This window comes from Thunnus maccoyii, chromosome 11 (genome assembly GCF_910596095.1).
Source record: "Thunnus maccoyii chromosome 11, fThuMac1.1, whole genome shotgun sequence".
Lineage (NCBI taxonomy): Eukaryota > Metazoa > Chordata > Actinopteri > Scombriformes > Scombridae > Thunnus > Thunnus maccoyii.
The window spans coordinates 25,062,748-25,082,441 of record NC_056543.1 but is presented as its reverse complement, the minus strand read 5'-3'; the positions used below and the strand labels follow the sequence as shown (position 1 = coordinate 25,082,441).

At 39.0% G+C, this 19,694-nt stretch overlaps 1 protein-coding gene across 1 annotated transcript in view; it reads left to right on the top strand.

Moving 5' to 3' along the window:
- mao (monoamine oxidase) overlaps positions 1–19,694 on the top strand; it is a 37,546-nt gene that overhangs the window by 5,871 nt on the left and 11,981 nt on the right. Inside the window, exons 2-3 of the mRNA XM_042427361.1 lie at positions 10,553–10,647; positions 11,678–11,815. Coding sequence (XP_042283295.1) covers positions 10,553–10,647; positions 11,678–11,815 — 233 coding nt within the window. The remainder of the gene's footprint in view (positions 1–10,552; positions 10,648–11,677; positions 11,816–19,694) is intronic.

Here is a 19,694-nt window from a genome sequence, read left to right as displayed (position 1 = left end):
TCATTAGATGGACAACTCATGTGTGTTTCCATATGTCATTTTCTGCGTGCCTGCGCCTCTGTGTTTGCCTTGTGTGTGGCAGGTAGAGCCATGAGAAATGCGCGGGTGTAATCTCAGCTGTGTTCAGTTTGTCATTGATGACAATGATTGTGCTTTTTGCACATGTAGCCAATGGATATTTGCACAACTGGTAAAGTCCTCATTTTAATCTGTGATAGTTAAAGCGAGGGATTTGAGGCAGGTGTTCTGTGGGAAATGTTCCCACTTTCCTTCTATGTTCAGTGTTTGTCTGGCTTAATTATTTTACAGCTGTTGTCAGAGTGATAGCTGTGTTCAGTGTTTGCCTGAAGGCTGGTTGCAACATCAAAATGATCCTTTACACTTAACATGCGTCTCGAGTGACCACTTGTGATTGGATCTATATGCAAATGTACATCATTTCTGTTTGCAAAGACCAAATGCGTTGTTGTTTTTAACTGTCAGGAGGCAGCAACTTCCTGTGCCTAGTCTGCCAGAAATTAAAAGAAGAAGAAGAAGAAGAAGAGGTTTGCAAAGACTTTGGCGCGTGGGCAAAACCAAACTCTTCGGCCCAAATGGAAATCAGACAGTGTGTTTCGTGTGTACTCCATCCACGACAATCCATTTTGCTTGTTGTTGTGGCATCTTCCTGTTGTTTTGCACTTTAATATGACACTGTTGGCTCACGAATTAGTACGTACTTCCACTTACACAGAGGACATCAGTTGAGTAGGCGGTCCTTCAGTGTGGCCCAGGACACATTCACGCACGTACACACCGCTAAAAGAATGTGGCCATATGTGGCCCAGACCACCTTCGAATGTGGTCTGAGTTAATCAGATATCAATGCGTCCTCAATGCATCTTGGGTGCCCCATTTTAATACAGTTGGCTTTATAGTCAGAGAGACTTCTGGTCTCAGCCGATCAGGTGTATCGATTGGTGGCTGTTCAATCAGTGCAGCCCTAATTATTACACATCACGTTCTTGTTCCATGACAACGGACATTTGTTTCTCATATTACTCTCCTGTCTGCGCTCTCTCACATCTGTCTGTCTGAATTTCAAACCATCATGTAATTGTCTGTCAATATTGCTCCTCAGTTTGTTGCCTGTAAACAGCCAATCAGTGTCTCAGCGTTGAGAACATGAGACGGAGGAAATGTGATTGCTGCGTGTCTTGTAAATGTCTCCCCCTCTGGATCAATATGGAGCCTTTTAGGGCCCTGATTCAAGTGGCTCACTTGTCACTCAGCTGGTATTGGATTTTTTTGTTTGTGTTCCTGCGGAAAGAACACTTTACTGAGGCGCAGACAGAAACACACATCCCAGTAGGTTTTCAAAGAAAATAAAATGTCAAAATTTGACAGTGTTTAGCAGCTTGGCATCATCCTTCGAGAAAACAGAACAGCAGTTGTCAAACAGTTGGTTGAGAAAATTCTTTGTTTTTGTTAAACATTTTCCTGTCGTGGGAAGGATAATGTGACTCCTTCCCAGGAGAAATCATGTTTCATGTTTTTCATTCACATTTTCAGCGCTCAGAAGGCAGTGAACATAGTGGAAAAAAGACTGTTGATGATACTTGCATACACAAAACACATCCACAAATCCAGGCCTTTACTTCAGATCCACAATGTGATAAGCAGCCTACTCTGACTGATGATTACTGACTTAACAGTAAATGTATATTTTTTCATGCCTCCACGCCAGCGCCAGCTGTGGCTGGAGGTTATTATGTTTATGTTCATCCCATTTTCATGAACACGATATCTCAAGAACGCCTGGTGGGAATTTCATTACATTTCACACAAACATCCAATTGGACTTAAGGATGAACTGATTAGAATTTGGTGGTCAAAGGTCAAAGTTCAAGGTCACTGTGACCTCACAAAACAGGTTTTTGGCCATAACTCAAGAATTCATACGCTAATTATGACAGTTTCACACAAATGTCTAATAGGATAAAATGATGAAGTGATGACATTTTGGACAAATCCAAAAGGTCAAAGGTCAACTTCACTGTGACATCATAATGTTCTGTAAAAATACTTTATTCAACGCCATTGTTCAACGCCATAACTCAGGAACAGAAGGGGAGATTGTGACCATATTTCACATTTATACTGAATTGGTGACATTAATCTTGAGTGAACACCTTGAAACTGTGGTGATTGTTTGATTAAATTCTTTCAAAGTTTTCACTCCAAATATTATATGAGTCTGGACAGACATGGATGTAAACTGCAACCTGACTGGTTGGTGGAGACATACAACCACAAGGCGGTATTTCTAGTTAAATGACTAATTATCTAACAGCAGCCTGCCTTATTTCCTAATTTATCATCATTGTCATCATCATCATTTAATTTAAACTCTGGGTCCCTTAAATCACAATTTATTTGTGTTTTGGATACATTTTCACAGGTTTTGTAGATGGACCGCTTGAACATACACTTAAGCTCTTTGTGATAACCTCATCACAACATTGGCGGTCCAGACAGAAGGTCAGACTTGACAAACTGCAACTCTTTTGCTCCTTGATGATGTTTGATAGTAAACAAGTGTATGCTGCCTGGTGCTTGTAAAGATGGAACAGCAACAGTATTGTTTTTGTCATTTTTGTTCCATCAAAGTAGAGAGAAATCAAGGAGGAACTACATTTCTGGGCCGTTTCCCTAAAGCTAAGCTAATCTTAAAGCTAAGATGATCTTAGTCCCGTTGTAAGTCTATAGGCTAAGATCATCTTAGCCTTAAGATGCTTTTGGGAAACAAGTGTATTTAAGACCGATGGGTCTGAAGGCTCATGGCTTAAAATCTTAAGTTGTTCTCAATAATATTAAATATTCACGACTAAATCACAGTTAAAGTTTTGAAAAAACATCCTAAGGGATTATGTTTGAAATCTTGCCAGTCAAAAACTCAACTAACCTGCTTCATCAGGACTGTAGCTGGCAACTTAAGCAAACAACCCCAAAATCCCCCAAAAAGTAATCAGCATAAAATCTAGTTTTGGTTTAAATCCTGTAATCTGTGTAGGAGCAGACTGACTGTTTCACTTTGGTCTCTTTGTTGTTTCAACTAAAGTTACTTATTCCTTGCATGTTACTTTAAACTTAATAAGCCTTTTTCACAGCAGAAATTTTGAGTTTGAGTCACAGAAGGAAATGCACAGGTGTTACTAATAACATTAACGATGGCTCTGTTCTATTTAAGTGTCCCAGTGAGCCATGACAGTGTGACAGTGAGCCAGCATTCACAATAGCAGGACCCTGAAACTGAAGCAGATAAATGGGATTCAGCCATCATTGACTTTATTATTTACACCTGTGCTTTTCCACCTTTACAAAATGTCATAAATGAAAAAGCCTATATGAAAGGTTTAAGGTTTATCTTATGTCCACATCATCCATGGAGAACATACTCTGCAGGTGTCAGAATATGTAACTGAAGAAAAGACATAAAGATATTTAGAGTCTGAGCTGAAGGTGGATGTCAGTTCTCATCTGCCATAGAGGAAGCCTGTAATGTGATTTAGGCTCATACGACTGGGAAACACTGAGGGACAAAGGATGGCAAGAACAATTGGAAGTGAAAAAACAAATGACAGCTGGTAAGCAAGAGGTGGAAGGAGGCGAGAGGTAGACAGGGAGGAGCAGCAGAGAGAGAAAGAAACAGAGGACCAGAGGACTTTTAAGGACAGCAATGTTGCAAATTTGAATTCACGTGATCAGATACATCCGGCTTACACAATTGGTACGATAGGATTCATATCAGTCCTAGATGGTGCATCTTTATCAGCCTTGATTATTTTAGTCATGAGATGTCGAGTATAAAAATCAGTAAAGAGGAAACACTTCAAAAATTACAAACGTTCTGATTAACATGTTTACAACCAGGCTGCAGCTGTAAACACTGATGACAACCATATTTCAACCATCCATCCCTGAGCATCGCTTATTCTCTTCAGGGTTGCAGGTGGTTGGTACCTAGCCCACATCCCAGCATGCACTGGGCAAGAGATGCTGTACATCTTGGGGCCAGATGCATGACACTCATGAGATTCACAACTAAAACTGTGTTCATGCACAAAGCCAGAAATATGCATATGCATGGTTCCGTTTTATAAATCCCAGTCATTGTGGAATATTTCCACTCCCACAATTAGCCATAAATGTATGAAGACACACCCTTAACCAGCCATCTTCACATCAGTACGCCGCCTACTCCGCTAGTCTTTAGACCGTCATTTAAACAAACAGGAAAGAAGACGTGACGTTTCACCGATTGTGTTGCACTGATGAGGTTCCCCAACAGCAGAACAGCTGTCATTACACGCAACCATTACGCACGGCTGTGCACCTATTTATAGCATCCATATCATTAATTCATCACATGGACCTGTAAACCATCGTCAGCAGTTACTGTACATCTCATCATCAAATGTAATCGATGATTATTAGTTTGTAGTGATCATATGGAAACAGACATTACAGGATGTGTCACAATTAAGGATAAAATAAAATGTTATTCAAAATATTAACAGAGAAATAAAATGATGCCTCATATGTAAATTAAAAGAATGATAACACTGAAGCAACAAAAGCAATTAATCAAGTTTATAAATAGGTCTTTGATTTCATAAAAAACACACAATCACTGCAGTTGGTTATCAGCCTAAACAAACAGTGTTTTAATATATTTATACTCTGTCTTTCACCTTATTTTTCCATCTCCACCTTATCCTTATCTTACCCCGCGGCTGGCTCTGGAAAAATATTCCCACCACGCATGCATAGTTTATGTCCATACACTTTGTTTATACATCTGGCCCCTGGACAGATCACCGGTCTATCACAGCGTTAACACATCATCCACACATGTAGACAAGCAGACGCTGTCACACATACAGTTCAGTGAAGCAAACTCACACATCACCCTGAATCTACTTTATTTTGCCAAGTATCTGGATTTGTATGTATACAGTAAGCATTCATCATGTCCATACTTGTGAAGAATTCCACCCCTGACTGAACTTTTGCTCTCCAGGAGTGCTGGAAGAACTGTGTCTTACTGTTATGCATTGCACTGGATAAAACACTTCACACATGTGCAAAAGAAACTTTGTCGCTTTTTATTACTTTTATTACTTTAAACAAAAGAGTTTTGTAAAATAATCACATGATATGATCACATTGTGTGCTCAAATGATTAGCCAATGAATCACTTAGTCAAACAATAGAAAATTAATTGCAACAATTATGATAATTGGCATAAATATAAAACAATTGCTGGTTGAAGCCTCCCAGAGGTGGAGATTAGCTTTTATTTTAATACATTAAGTTTTTGGACCGAACAAGCTGTCTGAGGACGTATCTTTAGGAAAGTGTGATCAGAGTATTTCAGGTCTTTCTGACTTTCTATAGACTAAACAATTGATTCATTTAAAAAAAAAACAATATGAATAATTAATTAATATTGAAAATAACTGTACTCTCATCATCTCAATCATGTGATGTTGACAATCAGCTTTCTTCTGCCCTCAGTGTTCACTTCTCTTGTATGTCAGTATCGGCAGTTTGATACACTGTACTGATGTCACTTTTGACTCCACTGTTAATCTATAGAGGAGGAGGACAGCTATTGGCTTCCTCCAATACATATTCCAAAGTATAAGTAATTTTACAGTTATCAATGCAATTATTTGCATGGATATTGTTGGCGTGTATGTGTGTGTTTGGTGGAGCATGTATTTGAGTGTCTGGGCGACAGCAGAGAGAACAAAGCAAGTGAATAAGTGAGATTAAACTTTATTTTACTGATTGTTTCATGCAATTACGTTCTAAAGCAGAAATAAATAACCATCAAACATTCAGCAGATTGTCTGCTACACAAAGGCGCATTGGAGCTCTTTGTCCTTTCCGCCTCTGCATGTCTACTCTTCATCCCATCATTACATTCAGCCTAAACATCAAGAGTCACGCAACAACAAATATGATAGAAACAACAGGATGACTCTGTTGTGTCCTCAGGTGCCACTGTCATTTTTTAATGTATCGCTGGTCTAATTTGTCTAATCTTCACAGTTCTACAGGAATGCTCAAAGTTTTGTCCTGGTTTCATTTTTTTGAACCTTTTGGTCTAAAAGGGCTTTATGATTGTATTCATGTATGCATGTGTGTGTCTGAGGGGGATGGGGTCAGTGGGTGAGAACCATAGTCAACGATGGCAGAGACTCAGTCCAGGAACAGTGAGAGATTTCTAACACACACACACACACACACACACACACACACACACACACACACACACAGTATACAAATGCTGTTTGTTCCTGCCAAGTGGTTCCATCTTAACAATTACTGTTGTCAAGGAAACCGTGTCTGTCTGTGTCTTTTCAGCACAGAGTGCAGAGGATGAAAAGGTGTGTGTGTGTGTGTGTATGTGTTTGACCAGCGGGTCAAACACATAAATCACATCGTTTTTTTAAACTTACAAAATACACAGTTTACTTTTTTCCTTTCAAACGTCTGAGAGAAACCAGACAATTAGGTCAACCAGAGCCTCCAGGTGCTGTGGTGGAGGGGAACAGTGGTTGGGAGCCAGGAGAGAGGAAAAGAAAAACGGATAAGAAGTAATAATAATAATAAGATAATTAATAATAATTTTTACTTGCCAAAAGGTTTGTCAAATGAATGCAGTACAAATTATTAACACACATGGAAATGAAAAATAGATGGAATGATATCAACAGACTCACAAAAGGTGCATTATTAGCAGCTCAGTGAACTTTGTGTTTAATGAGCAGTCAGCCACAACTCTATCCGCTCTTTGCTTGGGGCCATTAAATTGTCAGATTCTGTGTTCATTTAGTATCGCTGCACTTCTCTTTACTCCTTTCCTTTCTGCCTCTCTGCACTTTTTTCCATTTAGCAACCACATCTTCTATGTAATATATCTTCACCTTCTTTTTACAGGCTGAGAATCTTCATGCAAAATGTCTCATGTACACCGCGTGAACCTGAGTAAATTCAGTTGAATGTAACATACAATCAACCTCACTTATCATATCTCCCCCCTTCTCTTGTGTGATCCCTCCTTAAATGCATACGCACAAAGGAGGGAGACACACTGCTGAATGCACACCAGCTGCGCCTCAGATGACAGGAAAACTGCACTTCAAGGCCGTTGCGTCTGTTTGATAAATATCAAGCATGTCTTTAGGTGCAGAAAGCTGCTGAAATGAGGCGTTAACAGCATAGCAAATCTGGCTCAGAGGAGAGGACGAGATAGAAGAGGAGGAGAAATCTGTGTTATCTCTCTTTGATTCTCCACGGTTTCCACCAAAGACTACCTGACCTTTTTCCTCTGTTTGTAATCCCACAAATGGCACGGTTTTCATGGCTGGGGGGCAGACGCACCTGGAAAATTCTGCTGTGAATGGTTCTGAGTGGTATGCAGTTTCTCATTCAGCTCCCTCAGAGTGTTGCAGCAAAAGAAACGACCATAGCGAGCAAGACTGCAGATGTTTGCGCAGAGCTTAAATCTTAAAATAACATAAAAACGGATGAAGACATACAGCTGTAGTAAAAAACGGCAAACAGGATAGATTTGTTTTTGTTGTTGGGATCTTGCTTCTGCACATTTTCACATTTCCACAGCTAGAATCGCTTGAATCGATGCACATAATCTCACACTTTCCCTTATTTCTTTCTTTCTTTGGTCTTTTCGGCTCCCTGCTGCATGAGCTGAATTTTAATCTGCCTCTCAGCTGAAGTTCAGTTGAGGAACAGTTGTAGCATGTTGATTTTTCCAGCCTCACAGTCCATTCCTCTTCTTTATTTCATGATGGGGGAATGGAGGTGAACAATGGGGGAATGCTAACTCTGAATCCTTTGAAGTGATGCTTGCTTTGTATTGATCTATCAGTCATATTTATCCAAAGGCTTTCTTATTAAACAAAAACGGGGAAAAAATTATGCGCCAATTAAACCAAACAAGCTTTCCGATCAAAGCAATATCCCAACAGGAGGCTATTTTTGCAGTGATGGCTGTAGGCATAAACAAGAGATGCAGACAGATGCTCTTTGTTTTCGAAGACAGAGACTGACCTTTTGAGCTGAGCGCAGGTAATAGCATCAATTTAACGGGGAAGATTTGTGAGCCTGGTCTGGTCAGGACTAATGCTTCCTGCAAAGCCTGGCAGGGTGGGTGTGTTTGTATAGCGAGGGGAGGCTAAAGTTGGGTAATACAGGACAAACTATGTTTAAACTAATATAAACCTCGCTAGCCTCAACAGGGCTCAGCGGGATTTGGAAGGAGAGAGTTAGGGAGTTAAGATAGGAAGGTAAGAAGGGAATTTGGGTTGAAGGCCAAGAAAACATTTGCACAGATGTGGGTGTCTGCTGAGCTGTTTCATGTTGCGCTGCCTATTACAAGCCACTGCTTTTATTAATCTGGGTTTAGGAGCAGGCTTAATACACCACATTGCCAAAAGTATATGGACTTTTCTGCACTTTTGATTTGGGTTTGGCTCCTTATTTCCAATTAAGGAACGTTGTCCAATTTTGTAGCAATAGTATGTGGAAAGGCTTTTCCTGTTTCAACATGACAATACCCCGTTGCATAAAACCAGGTCCATAAAGAAATGCTTTTCCCAGTTTGGTGTGACTACAACCTCATCCAACACCTCTGGAATGAACAGCATTGCAAAATTGGAGGAGTGCCCCTGGTTTCAGAAGTAGAAGTCAGGAGTATTTTCTCTGCAGACAGTTTTAGGTTACTCACAGGTTACTCACTTCTCTGGCTTGTGTAGACAAGTGACTGGTTGAATCATCAGGACAAAAGATAAGAACTGTGTTAAAAAAATATCTTCTTTGATAAAAAGTCAAAAGTACAAGCCTGTGTACATGAAAACATAACATCAAAACTACGATTTTGAAGATTTTCTTTGGTACAAAACATCCAATCACCAAGTTTAGGATTCAGTTAAACGCGACACAAATGGCAGGCGGTAACTAAAGATTATGATGTTGAGACAACTGATTTACAATCTCTACAGCTGCAACGATTAGTCACAACAGAAAATTAATTGGCAATATTTTAATGATTTGTTTTTCAAATTTTTAAGAAAAAATGCCAAACATTTCCTGATTGCAGCTTCTCAGTTGTGAGGATTTGAAGTTTTTCTTTGTCACACATGATAGTAAACTGAATTTCTTTGGATTTTGGACCGTTGATTGGACAAAACAAGACATTTGAAGACATCATCATGAACTTTAAGAAATTAATAAATAAGTCATTTTTCACTATTTTCTGACATTTGCGGGCAAAACGGTCAATCAATTAATCGAGAAAGTAATCAGCTGATTAATTAATAATGAAAAATAATCATTAGTTGTAGCCCTAGAATCCAGATTCTGGGTCCGTTTTATAGGAAATCAGCAACTATGACTCTGTGTTTTGTTCACAACTGCTACAAGGACGTGTTTTGAATTAGCTGCGAGTCTCTGATTTGCACCTCTGACTGGCTTCTTCTCCATAGCAACACTAGCAGAGGCTCATAGCTATATTATGTAGTACAAGAAAGTGACAGACAGAAAACTATTTCTCAGAAACAAATGGTTTAAACATGATTAAAACATAAACCTTTAGGATCGTAACATTATCTGGGAGAGTTGCATGTTTACTGAAGATTGTGTTAAAAGAAATGTTTGAAATGGGAATTCAGAGTATGTGAAAGTTTGAATGTTACACTGACATTGTCCAGTGCCGTTCCTCTGTCTTATTGAGTTAAAGCTATGACAGGGACTGCCTGAGGTTAGCATGTGAAAAGCTGTGTTTCTGTTTCTGTTGGTCAGTCAGTCAGTAAGTCAGTATATATTAAAGTCGTGCCTTACTCCTTGCTTTGCCCTCTCGTTCTCACATGATCAGAAGGTCAGCTGATTTGTGATTTGTTGTGAATGTTTCTCACTCCCTCATGTTCTTGTAAAGATTTCCTCTTCCCCCTACTCTCCCATCTTTCCCACAGCTCTCTCAGCCTCCAGCTAATGTTCAGGTCATTCAAAAGCCAAATATTAGTCAGTTAATCCTTCATTTAATCCTCTTTCAAGGGAGACCTGTGTGCAAGAAAAAGGTTTACGGAATAAAAACATAGATAAACTCAAACACAGTTATATACACAATAGACTGACGAAAGCACAGTGCACTGTAATAACCAGAGTCAATAGGCATTAAGGTGAAATAAGAGGCGTGCACATACTGTACTGCTCCTTTAAAGACAGGTGTGACTGTGAGTTAATCTATCATAATGTTGGACAGATCTCATCCACTCCTATCTGCCTTTACAGGAAAAAAGAAAGGAGTAGGGCCTCACCCACAGTCACACATATTGTAAATTTCAAACATGCACCATTAGATAACATTATGCAACAATCATGTAGCTGCAATAACACAAGGGTCACCTTGCCAATGTACAGTGCAGGAAGTGTATTTTATGTGCCCTTGAATCACCTCTATTGTTTCTCTGTCCGTCTGCAGGGTTGAGTGCAGCAAAGCTGTTGAAAGCCAGCGGACTGAGCCCTGTAGTCCTGGAGGCCAGAGATCGAGTTGGTGGTCGTACCTTCACTGTGCGGGTAAGACCGGGAGAGTCAACACTATTGTAGACACTGCTGTTAAAGGAGAATATAAGACTACTCTGACTATAAGCTGAACTACCTTCCGCTTTCAAACACCTGCTTTTGGAAAGAGACTTGAGAGGCTTAATTTAAGAGACTTAACATACTCTCACACTCTCCTGTGGTCAGAATTATTTTCTCTGGCAGTTAATCTACTGTAGCTCTTTGAGCTCCTCATCATGACAAACTGTGACACCAGTAATTCTTGGCTGCTCGATATTTCAGCAGTAAAGACGTGAGGAGACACATCATCAGGAATTTATTTCCTCTGTGGCAGCAAAAAAGTGTTACAAAAGCCACCAAAAACACCTGCAGGTTAAACACCTTTAGGGCTGACTAACTCTTAAAGACACACTAGAAACTAGAGCTCCAACAATTAGTCGATTAATCGTTCAACAGAAATTATTTGGCAACTATTTTTATAATCAAATAAACATATTAAGCAAAAATGCTAAATATTTACTGGTTCATTTACAGCTTGTCAAATTTGATTATTTTGTGCTTTTCTTTGTCATACATGATAACAAATATAATGTCTTTTGGTTTTGGACTGTTGGTTGGACAAAACAAGACATATGAAGACATCGTATTTGACTCTGGGAAATTATTAAGCACATTTTTCACTTTATTGTCATTTTCTAGACAAAACAATTCAGTGATTAATCGAGATAAGAATCAGCAGGTTAAGCAATAATGAAAATAATCATCAGCTGCAGCCCTACTATAAACAGGCTTGAAGAAACTTTCTAGCCAACAAACAACCCATAATGCAACACTTTCCGTAGGACCTGGTGTCAAGTCCCTGCATAAACTGTAATACAACCCCCACTTTTTCAATTTCCACAGAAAAACATCATCATATATTCAGGCCAATATTGTTTTGTGTACAACTGTATTGTGCTATGATTAAGACTTTTCAGCTTTACCTGTAATGGGAATGTTCTTCCTTTTCATATTTTGTTGTGTGTGTGTTTTTTTCTCTCTTCAGAATAAGGAGACAAAGTGGGTTGATCTGGGCGGGGCTTACATTGGTCCGACTCAGAACCGCATCCTCCGATTGGCCAAAGAGTACGGAATAAAGACCTACAAAGTCAACGAGCAGGAGAAACTGGTGCATTATGTCAATGTGAGTGTCCCAGCATCTGTGTTTTCAACATACTTTTCATGTATTTATTGCAAGTAGCATTACCTAAAATAAGATTGACATGACAACATAGATTTCTAAATTTAAAATTAAAGTTTACCACAATATAACTGATGACTTTTTTAGAAATATCTTTGATGAGGCACCACATATTCATTGACTGTGGATTTGGCTTAAATTGTACACAATCTCCCACCATCTTAACCTCCATGATAATGCAACTTCCTTGTTAGCAAAGACACATTATTGGTGAAAGTAAAGTTTACCAAACTGCGAGCATAGAAGGTTTTCTTCTGACACATGGATGATTTTAATGTCTACTGTACGTTTGCATCACTACCAAGTGATTCCTGCAAAGCTGAATTCTAGCTGTAGCCACAACAGTTCAGACTCCTGGACTCAACCTAAGTAGGGAATTTGTCTCTTAAATCAATCTCATCTGCTAAGAGTAATGGGTTAATAAAACTCTGTACCATACTCTTTCTGATCAGCATTAGCCTCTCAGACTCTTTCCGGAGGTGCTCAGAGAAAACCAAGGTATTATTCAAAAGATAATCAAACGCTGTGTCCTTCCCGTGATTTCCTACATGTCTGCTGAGCAGCCAGCCACCCCTCTCCTCTTCAGCATTAGTGACTGGAGATGCTAATCTTTGCCTGAGGGATTTCTGTAATGCAGTTTCTCTTTTCTCTGAGTGGTTGAAAGGACAGCAAAAGCAAACAAAGAAGGAAGGAAGAAAGAGACACAGAGGCCATCTTTCTTGGTTCTTGTTATTCTTTCCTCCATATCTCATTAGTGCGGGCACACCGCTGTCCTTAACACAGTGTTCCTCCACCTGATTTGATTTGCCATTGCTGCCATGTACCCTGGTCAAACTACCCCCTCTGTAAATCACTGAACTGCCTATCAGCTGGTAGCTTCCTCTGTCTGCGTGTGTGTGTGTGTGTGTGTGTGTGTGTGTGTGTGTGTGTGTGTGTGTGTGTGTGTGTGTGTGTGTGTGTGTAGTAGTAGTAGATGGAGAGAGCTTATCTCGCTGTGTTCAAGTCAATCAATCATGACTTCAGAGACGAGACTTTGAGCTTCTAGCCAGTGAGTGAACTCAAACGCACACTTTTACACTACATTATACATAGAAAGCTGTTTCTAATGTCCGCCGCCCACACCCCATTTACCCTCATGAAAGGGCCGGAATATTTGGAATATAATTAATATGATATAATATAATGAAATCCAATACAACTACACACAAAGTATGTCTGACAGTGTCAGCAAAGACTGAACATTAGAATTTATTGCAGGACTAAATCATTGGTTGCATGCAGACACAAAGTATACAACTGCAGACATGAAACTTAAAATCATATGAGCATATGAGGCCAGTTTACAATAGAGGCCACTCAGGGCTTATCACAGGTATAAATACTGACCAGTGAGGCTTTACTCCCATAGAGGGGATTTCCACTGTAGGAGCAGAGTTATTGATTGTGCACCTACTATGTTTACTGAACTTCCCTGAAGTTTGCTGTACGTACAGTCAATATGCAGAATCATTAATGTTATCACAATCTGTACAGCTGCCATTGCATGCAAGTCAAACAGTGAGCATGCTCAAATTAAGCCCTTCCCTTATAATTGACAATGGCCCTGGATGTGCACCTAACATGATTGAATGAATGAATGAATGAATGAATGATTGAATGTTTTTATTTAAGTTTATTTCACATTGACTTACTGTACAAAATACTTCATACAAAAACACATGGTACTGTATCCATATGTGTCTAAACATATCAGACATAAATTGATCATACAGTACAGGGGTAACAAAATATAAACCTGCGTAGACTATGCAGGTTTATATCAAACAGTAAATGAAACAATGTAAACACAATTACTGTAATTTAAGCACCATACAGCCTGATCAACATTGATCTAGTTTAACAGGTTATCAACAGGTGAACTCTGACACTAAACTAACAATGAAAACCTGTTTTCAACTCTTTGTGTCAAGTATAAACCCAGCTTAACTTGATCATGATAGAGTGGTTAGTAGGATATAAAATGTATTTCATTCTCAACCTCATTCAAGTCACAAAGGTGACGCTTTCTGACCTCCTCAAGGACTGAATGGATTCAGCCACAGCCAAAAGCAGGATACCAGATCTTCGCTGAGCACAAACAGACCTCTGTGCTCTGGTCAGGTTGAGGGTGACATATTGCTCCCAATGATAAATGTGCTTAATAACACAGTTTGCGCTCAATTTTGTGACATGTTTCTATACGGATGACAAACCGGTTTCTGCTTGGTTTCATAGTCTTCAGTGTAATGTCATCCCACCATTGTGTCCTTATCACTGATGTACTATTGACATGACCTACTTCAGCAGGGTTGTGAAATTTCACCAGCATGATATTTGGCACAGAGAACAGCTAGAAAATAAATCTGTGTTTAGTCTTGACTGGACAGCCCTGCTGCTGTGAAGCAGTGTGTCTCCGTAGCTACTATCTCTGTAAGATCCACTCAAAGACGCAGACTCACACTCGCACGCCACTCGTAGCTTCCTGGCTGGTTTCCATGGCAGTGTGCTTCATCAAAAGCTGCTCACTCCTATCAGTGTCAGACAGTGTATTTTACTGTGTATTTGTGCATTCATGCATTTGTGCATACATATGTGTGGAGGGGCGCTCTCAGCTGACTCTGCAAAAAGAAAAGTTGCAAAAACTGAATCCCTACTCAGAGACAACAGCAGTTTTCATTTAAAGGTTACAGCTGGTGTTATTATATATTTTTCTTATTGTCAACAAATCCAAATAAAAAGACCAAAACCAGCAATGAGTTGATCCTACATACAAGTGTTGCCTATTCAAAACACATTAATGAGCTGGACCGTTAGGTGACATGTTCCTTAATAACAATGAACATGGACACTGTAGTTTATTTAGCATCAGTTCCGCATAGATCCTTCTTGAGCTAAATACACACTAGTGCTCCAAATGTGTGTTGATTCGCAGCTGAAAATAGTCCCTAGTAAACATCCTGCTTCTACTTACTCCTGTTTGAGTAACATTTGTTTCCAGATGTTTTAGGATATTTCTTAGCCTATGTATATGTGACCCCTTTTTAAATATTTATGTCTTTGGAGGGAACAAATGGGCTTGAAACTCAGTGCCACAAACAGGATGGTGAAGTAAGAAAGTATTGAGAGATGGTCAGTTTTGATCCTTATATAGAATTTGTTGATACAAAATATCAAATAAAGTCAGTTTTATCAGGGAAATCTCAGCAGCATTGCCTTTGTTTTTAATTTAATGCCATCCCAAAATGACAAATGAAATATATAATGATAATGTGTGTTACAGGACAAGATAAAAAACAGCATTAGAGACATGAAGATGGTAGTGCAGAGGGACAGATAATGGAGAACATGGCAAGGCCGTACCTCACCTTTCAACCATACCATTCAAGCCTGTGTCAGCATGTCATTGAATGCCCTTTGACCCTTACCTCTACAGGGATCATTCAAACAAAATATATACAATAAAGCTTACAGTGTGACCCTCCAGATACAAAATCAGAAATCAAAGTAGTTTAAGCAAACCAATATTTTAAAAGGGGCTACAGCAAAATATGATGACACCACACAATCTGAACCATGACTTCAACAGTCATTTTTGTGCCTTTTTCCTTTGTCATGTTGGTCATTTGCATGATTGCGACCCATTTGGGGTCGACTCTTTTAGTTCAGTAAAGTTTTGAGATCTTTAGCGATCTTCAGCGTGCAGATACTCTCCATTTTCTCTTTCATTAAATCTTCTATCCTGCACCGGACCTGAATTTAAGACAAGATGAGAAGTGTTATTAACAGTATCACCTTTAATTAAAACCTTTGACTCTTGCATCTGTTCCACAAGGTTTTGTTTTGGTTTTTTGCCGACTATTAGCAACACATAACAAACTATTATCAATACTTCACTGCATGGAATTTCGAACGTGTATATTGCTGTTGTGAGTATCACTACACTGTGTTTTGATTGTAAGTAGCTTTGGATTAGACAAGAAGCTATTCAGACAAATAAGCTCTTAACAGTCACAGCTTGTTAAAGTTTCCTGATCACAGCACAGGTTTGAAATTAACAACAGAGGAACGCAATTGCATTCATCTAACTTTTTATGACAGTGCTTACATTACTTCACATGATAGTAGCTTGAGTAAAAGCAAACCAGCATGTGTGCCAAGATGTTGTGTAATTAGGGCTAGCTTTCAAGCAAGCCGCGTAGCTAATCAGCTTTTCTATGGAAGATTGTAATCCAAAAGGCCAGTGCTGGTTTCCCTTATCAGCAAACTACTGCCTAACAGGCAGCTGCAGCTCTCAGCACTGGATTTATTAATGAGGTATCACTATCAGAGATGGGGAAACAGACTTTTTATTAAATATTGTCTCTGGTTATCTGAGATTGAGAAAGAGCGTGAGATTGTCCCATTGCTCCTCCAGCAGCGTGGATGTTGTGCATATCATATCTGCACATTTACAGCACCATGAAAGTAATGGCTGATGATTGTGCAAGCACAACTACCACAACTATGGTAGTTTTCAACATGTACAATTAATTAATTTTCCCTGATAAAGAAAGATGCTTGTAGTGGTGTTGTGAAATTAAGTTCCTTATCTTTTGTCATATTGCCTGCTTAGGTGCACCTAAGGTCACACTTTCTGTAGTTACTTTTGGGTGGTATTTTTAAAAGTAAAGAAACAAAGCTCAGCTTTTCATATCCAATCAGAATGATAAACATGTTCAGTGTTTCCCCTATAATAGTACAGGCCAACGAGAACCCCCGCCAGGCCAAAAAATAATTTTTTAAATGTCAAAAATACCGCCAAATATCCATTCATTCGCAAATCAATAGCGTTTGGGAGCCGCTGAGCAGCGCTGTCTCGAAACGTAAGTTAATGTCTGTGCCGTTGGCTGGGAAACTGCAGGTAGCGTAACTCCTTTTAAGGAATAGGGCAGAGTGTAAGGAGTGGTTAGGCGAGAGAGCGAGCCTCAAAGGTGACGGTGACTGTGAGCAGAGCAGAGGAAAGGTTAGCAGTAATTTGTCAGTCTGGTGGTAAATGTACAGTACATACTACAGTGTGTCAGTTAATAAATGCTGCAGCTTGTCAAAACCATGAAGAGTCACGTCTCTTGTTTCCCTAACTGCTGGAAAAGTGAAGGGGTTAGCTCCAAAGTTAGCAACAATGGGTTAGCCTAACCTGAAGACGCTAAACAGTGACATAGAAAACAGAGAAATGTGTAGCTGCCTGCTGATTTTTTTGACCACTTGGGGAAAATACAACAAGCTGTGAACACATACATACACACACATGATTTATTATCACCTTATTAAATTGATGATGATTGTTAGCAAATAGCTGCCTATTTACACATGATTTACAACACTACCAACTCTTGAGGAAAACACCTGGTTCATTTGCTGTTAAACACCCCCCTTTGTTCACCAGCTAGTCACTAACTTTGTCTGTCTGTAGTTTGCTGCTGGGCAGGTCACGTAGGTTGATGTGAAAGTGAAACTGAACCAAAACAGTGAAGTTGTGGGCCGTTAAACCAAAACAATGAGCTGAAAGTTGCAGAATTGCAGTATTGATGAGAGAAGCTTTTAAGGTTGCTAATATAAATATAATAAGGCAGTAAAGGTAGAAAATATAGACAATAGGTATAATAGTTTTTACAGCTCAAATAAGAGCTTATGATTTGAGTGAGTATATAAAGTAAGGATATGATTCTTAATCCACTTCAGCTTGTTTCACTCTGCAGCACAGTGACCTGTGTCTTCATGTACTGAAGGCTGAGTCGCTGCTCACTGATGTGGAAACAGATGCTGCCTTGCATCCTCTTCTCTCCCTATCCCCCTCCCCTCCTCTGCACTGCTCCTTCTGTATTCACTTCACCAGCGTCACCATGGCGACAGACCTGTTGTTCCACGGCAACGGACTGTTCTGAGCATGGCAGCGGTTACTGTACGTTGTGAGACACTTCATTGTCTCTCTGTCCGTTTCCATCTATGAGCTGAGTTTTGTGTTACAGTGCAGCAGATATCAGACAATAAGACATAAAGGAAAGTGACTCTGCTCTGCCAAGACGGCTTAACAGATATGAGTTGTTGTTTAGAGATAATACTGATCCAAATGTTTTTATGATCACTGAATGAACTAAGCATAGAATAGTGATGTAAGAAAATACTTTATGGGAGTCAATGTCCACTGACATATATTAGGATAAATCAATAGTAAAACTTCTCATCCTTCTAACACACATTTTATCTCACAAGAGTATCTCAGGTTATGATAGAGCACCTTTTTTATTGTTATATTGTTAACATGTTGGGTTATATGATGCTTCCCTGTCTCACCTATCAGCACTTTTCTGATTAACATATCAAAGTTGGCTGCTGAACTACTTTTAGACTTCTCAAACAAATAAAAGCAGCATAGTGATGACAGCAAATCTCTGTATCATGTTATTTTAATCTAATAAAAGTGACCGCGTAAGGTGGTTGACTTGGTCCATTTGGATTTTGTCATTTTTTTGATGTGTAATATCAAGTTCAGCAAGATGTTGAATTATTGGAAACTGATTTTTGCACTTTAACCTCTAAAATGCTTTATTTTCCACTTAAAAATGTCCTTTTCCTTTCATTTCCACTTGGGTAAAACTTTATTAAAGTCCCAGGCTGTATGACAGAATCACATTTATGTCCTATATCTTTTAGGTCTAACATTTAAATGAAACTAAACACAACTAAACAACTGCTTGCACCACGTGAAATATTCAAACAATTATAAAAAAACGTCAGGGAATGTTCCAGTTGTTTTGACATATTTGGTTTCTTTTTAAATGCTATAATTTAAAATAAAGCTGTGTGTGTGTTTGTATAGATGGACTCACAGTTTAATCTGGCAAAGTTTAAGACGTTAATCTATTATATTGACCAGCTTAACAAGCAAAAAAGTGGTGCAAGTGAGACTGAGTAGCTCACGTGAAAAAGCCATCGCCAGCCGGCATGTTATAATTAAATATAATGTTATAATAATAACGGCTATGACTTGAATCTGAGGTAGGAAAGTTTCTCATTCCACAGTTCAGAATCATATCATCAGTAATTTAGCTTGTAGTGAAATAAGTGCAAATGTCACAGTAACATTAAACCTTCACCTCACCTTAATCTTTACAGACAGTAACATTTCTATTTAAACTTTCTTAGCAATGTGCATTTTGAGAAACTTAACCAGCTGCCTTTAGAGTGATGTGGTCATATAGTTATGCCTGAAAACACATACAAACACATATTTTTCACACACACAGATAAACCAAAGGGAATTAAAACACTTATTCAACTGATAAACTTACAAACTACAACTTTCACTGCTCTATCTTCTATCTTCTGTTCTCTCTGCTACAGCCACTCAATTGATACATGAGGGGAAAAATGGTGAAGGTCACATGATCTAAATCTGCTATTACTTGCATAGTCTCTTGAACAAGTGGCAAGGGAAAAAAGGAAACTATTCAGTATTGAAACCAGGATTTTATACACAAGTTAGCATGTTTGTAAGGCCAGATGACATTTGGGGAAACTCTAAGTGAGCAAATGCAAAAGTTTTATATGCAGCAGTTTTGTGTCTCCAATAAAATGACAGCAAATTACATGACAAGCCAAAATGAAATACTGTATATAATAAGAGGCAACTATTGGCTCAAAAACTGGTGCAACCTGAGCAAATACAACTTTATGAGAGTGAGCCCAGACAGCCTGTACTGCAGACTGTAGAATAATGATCCTCCAAACAGTAGCATCTCTATAT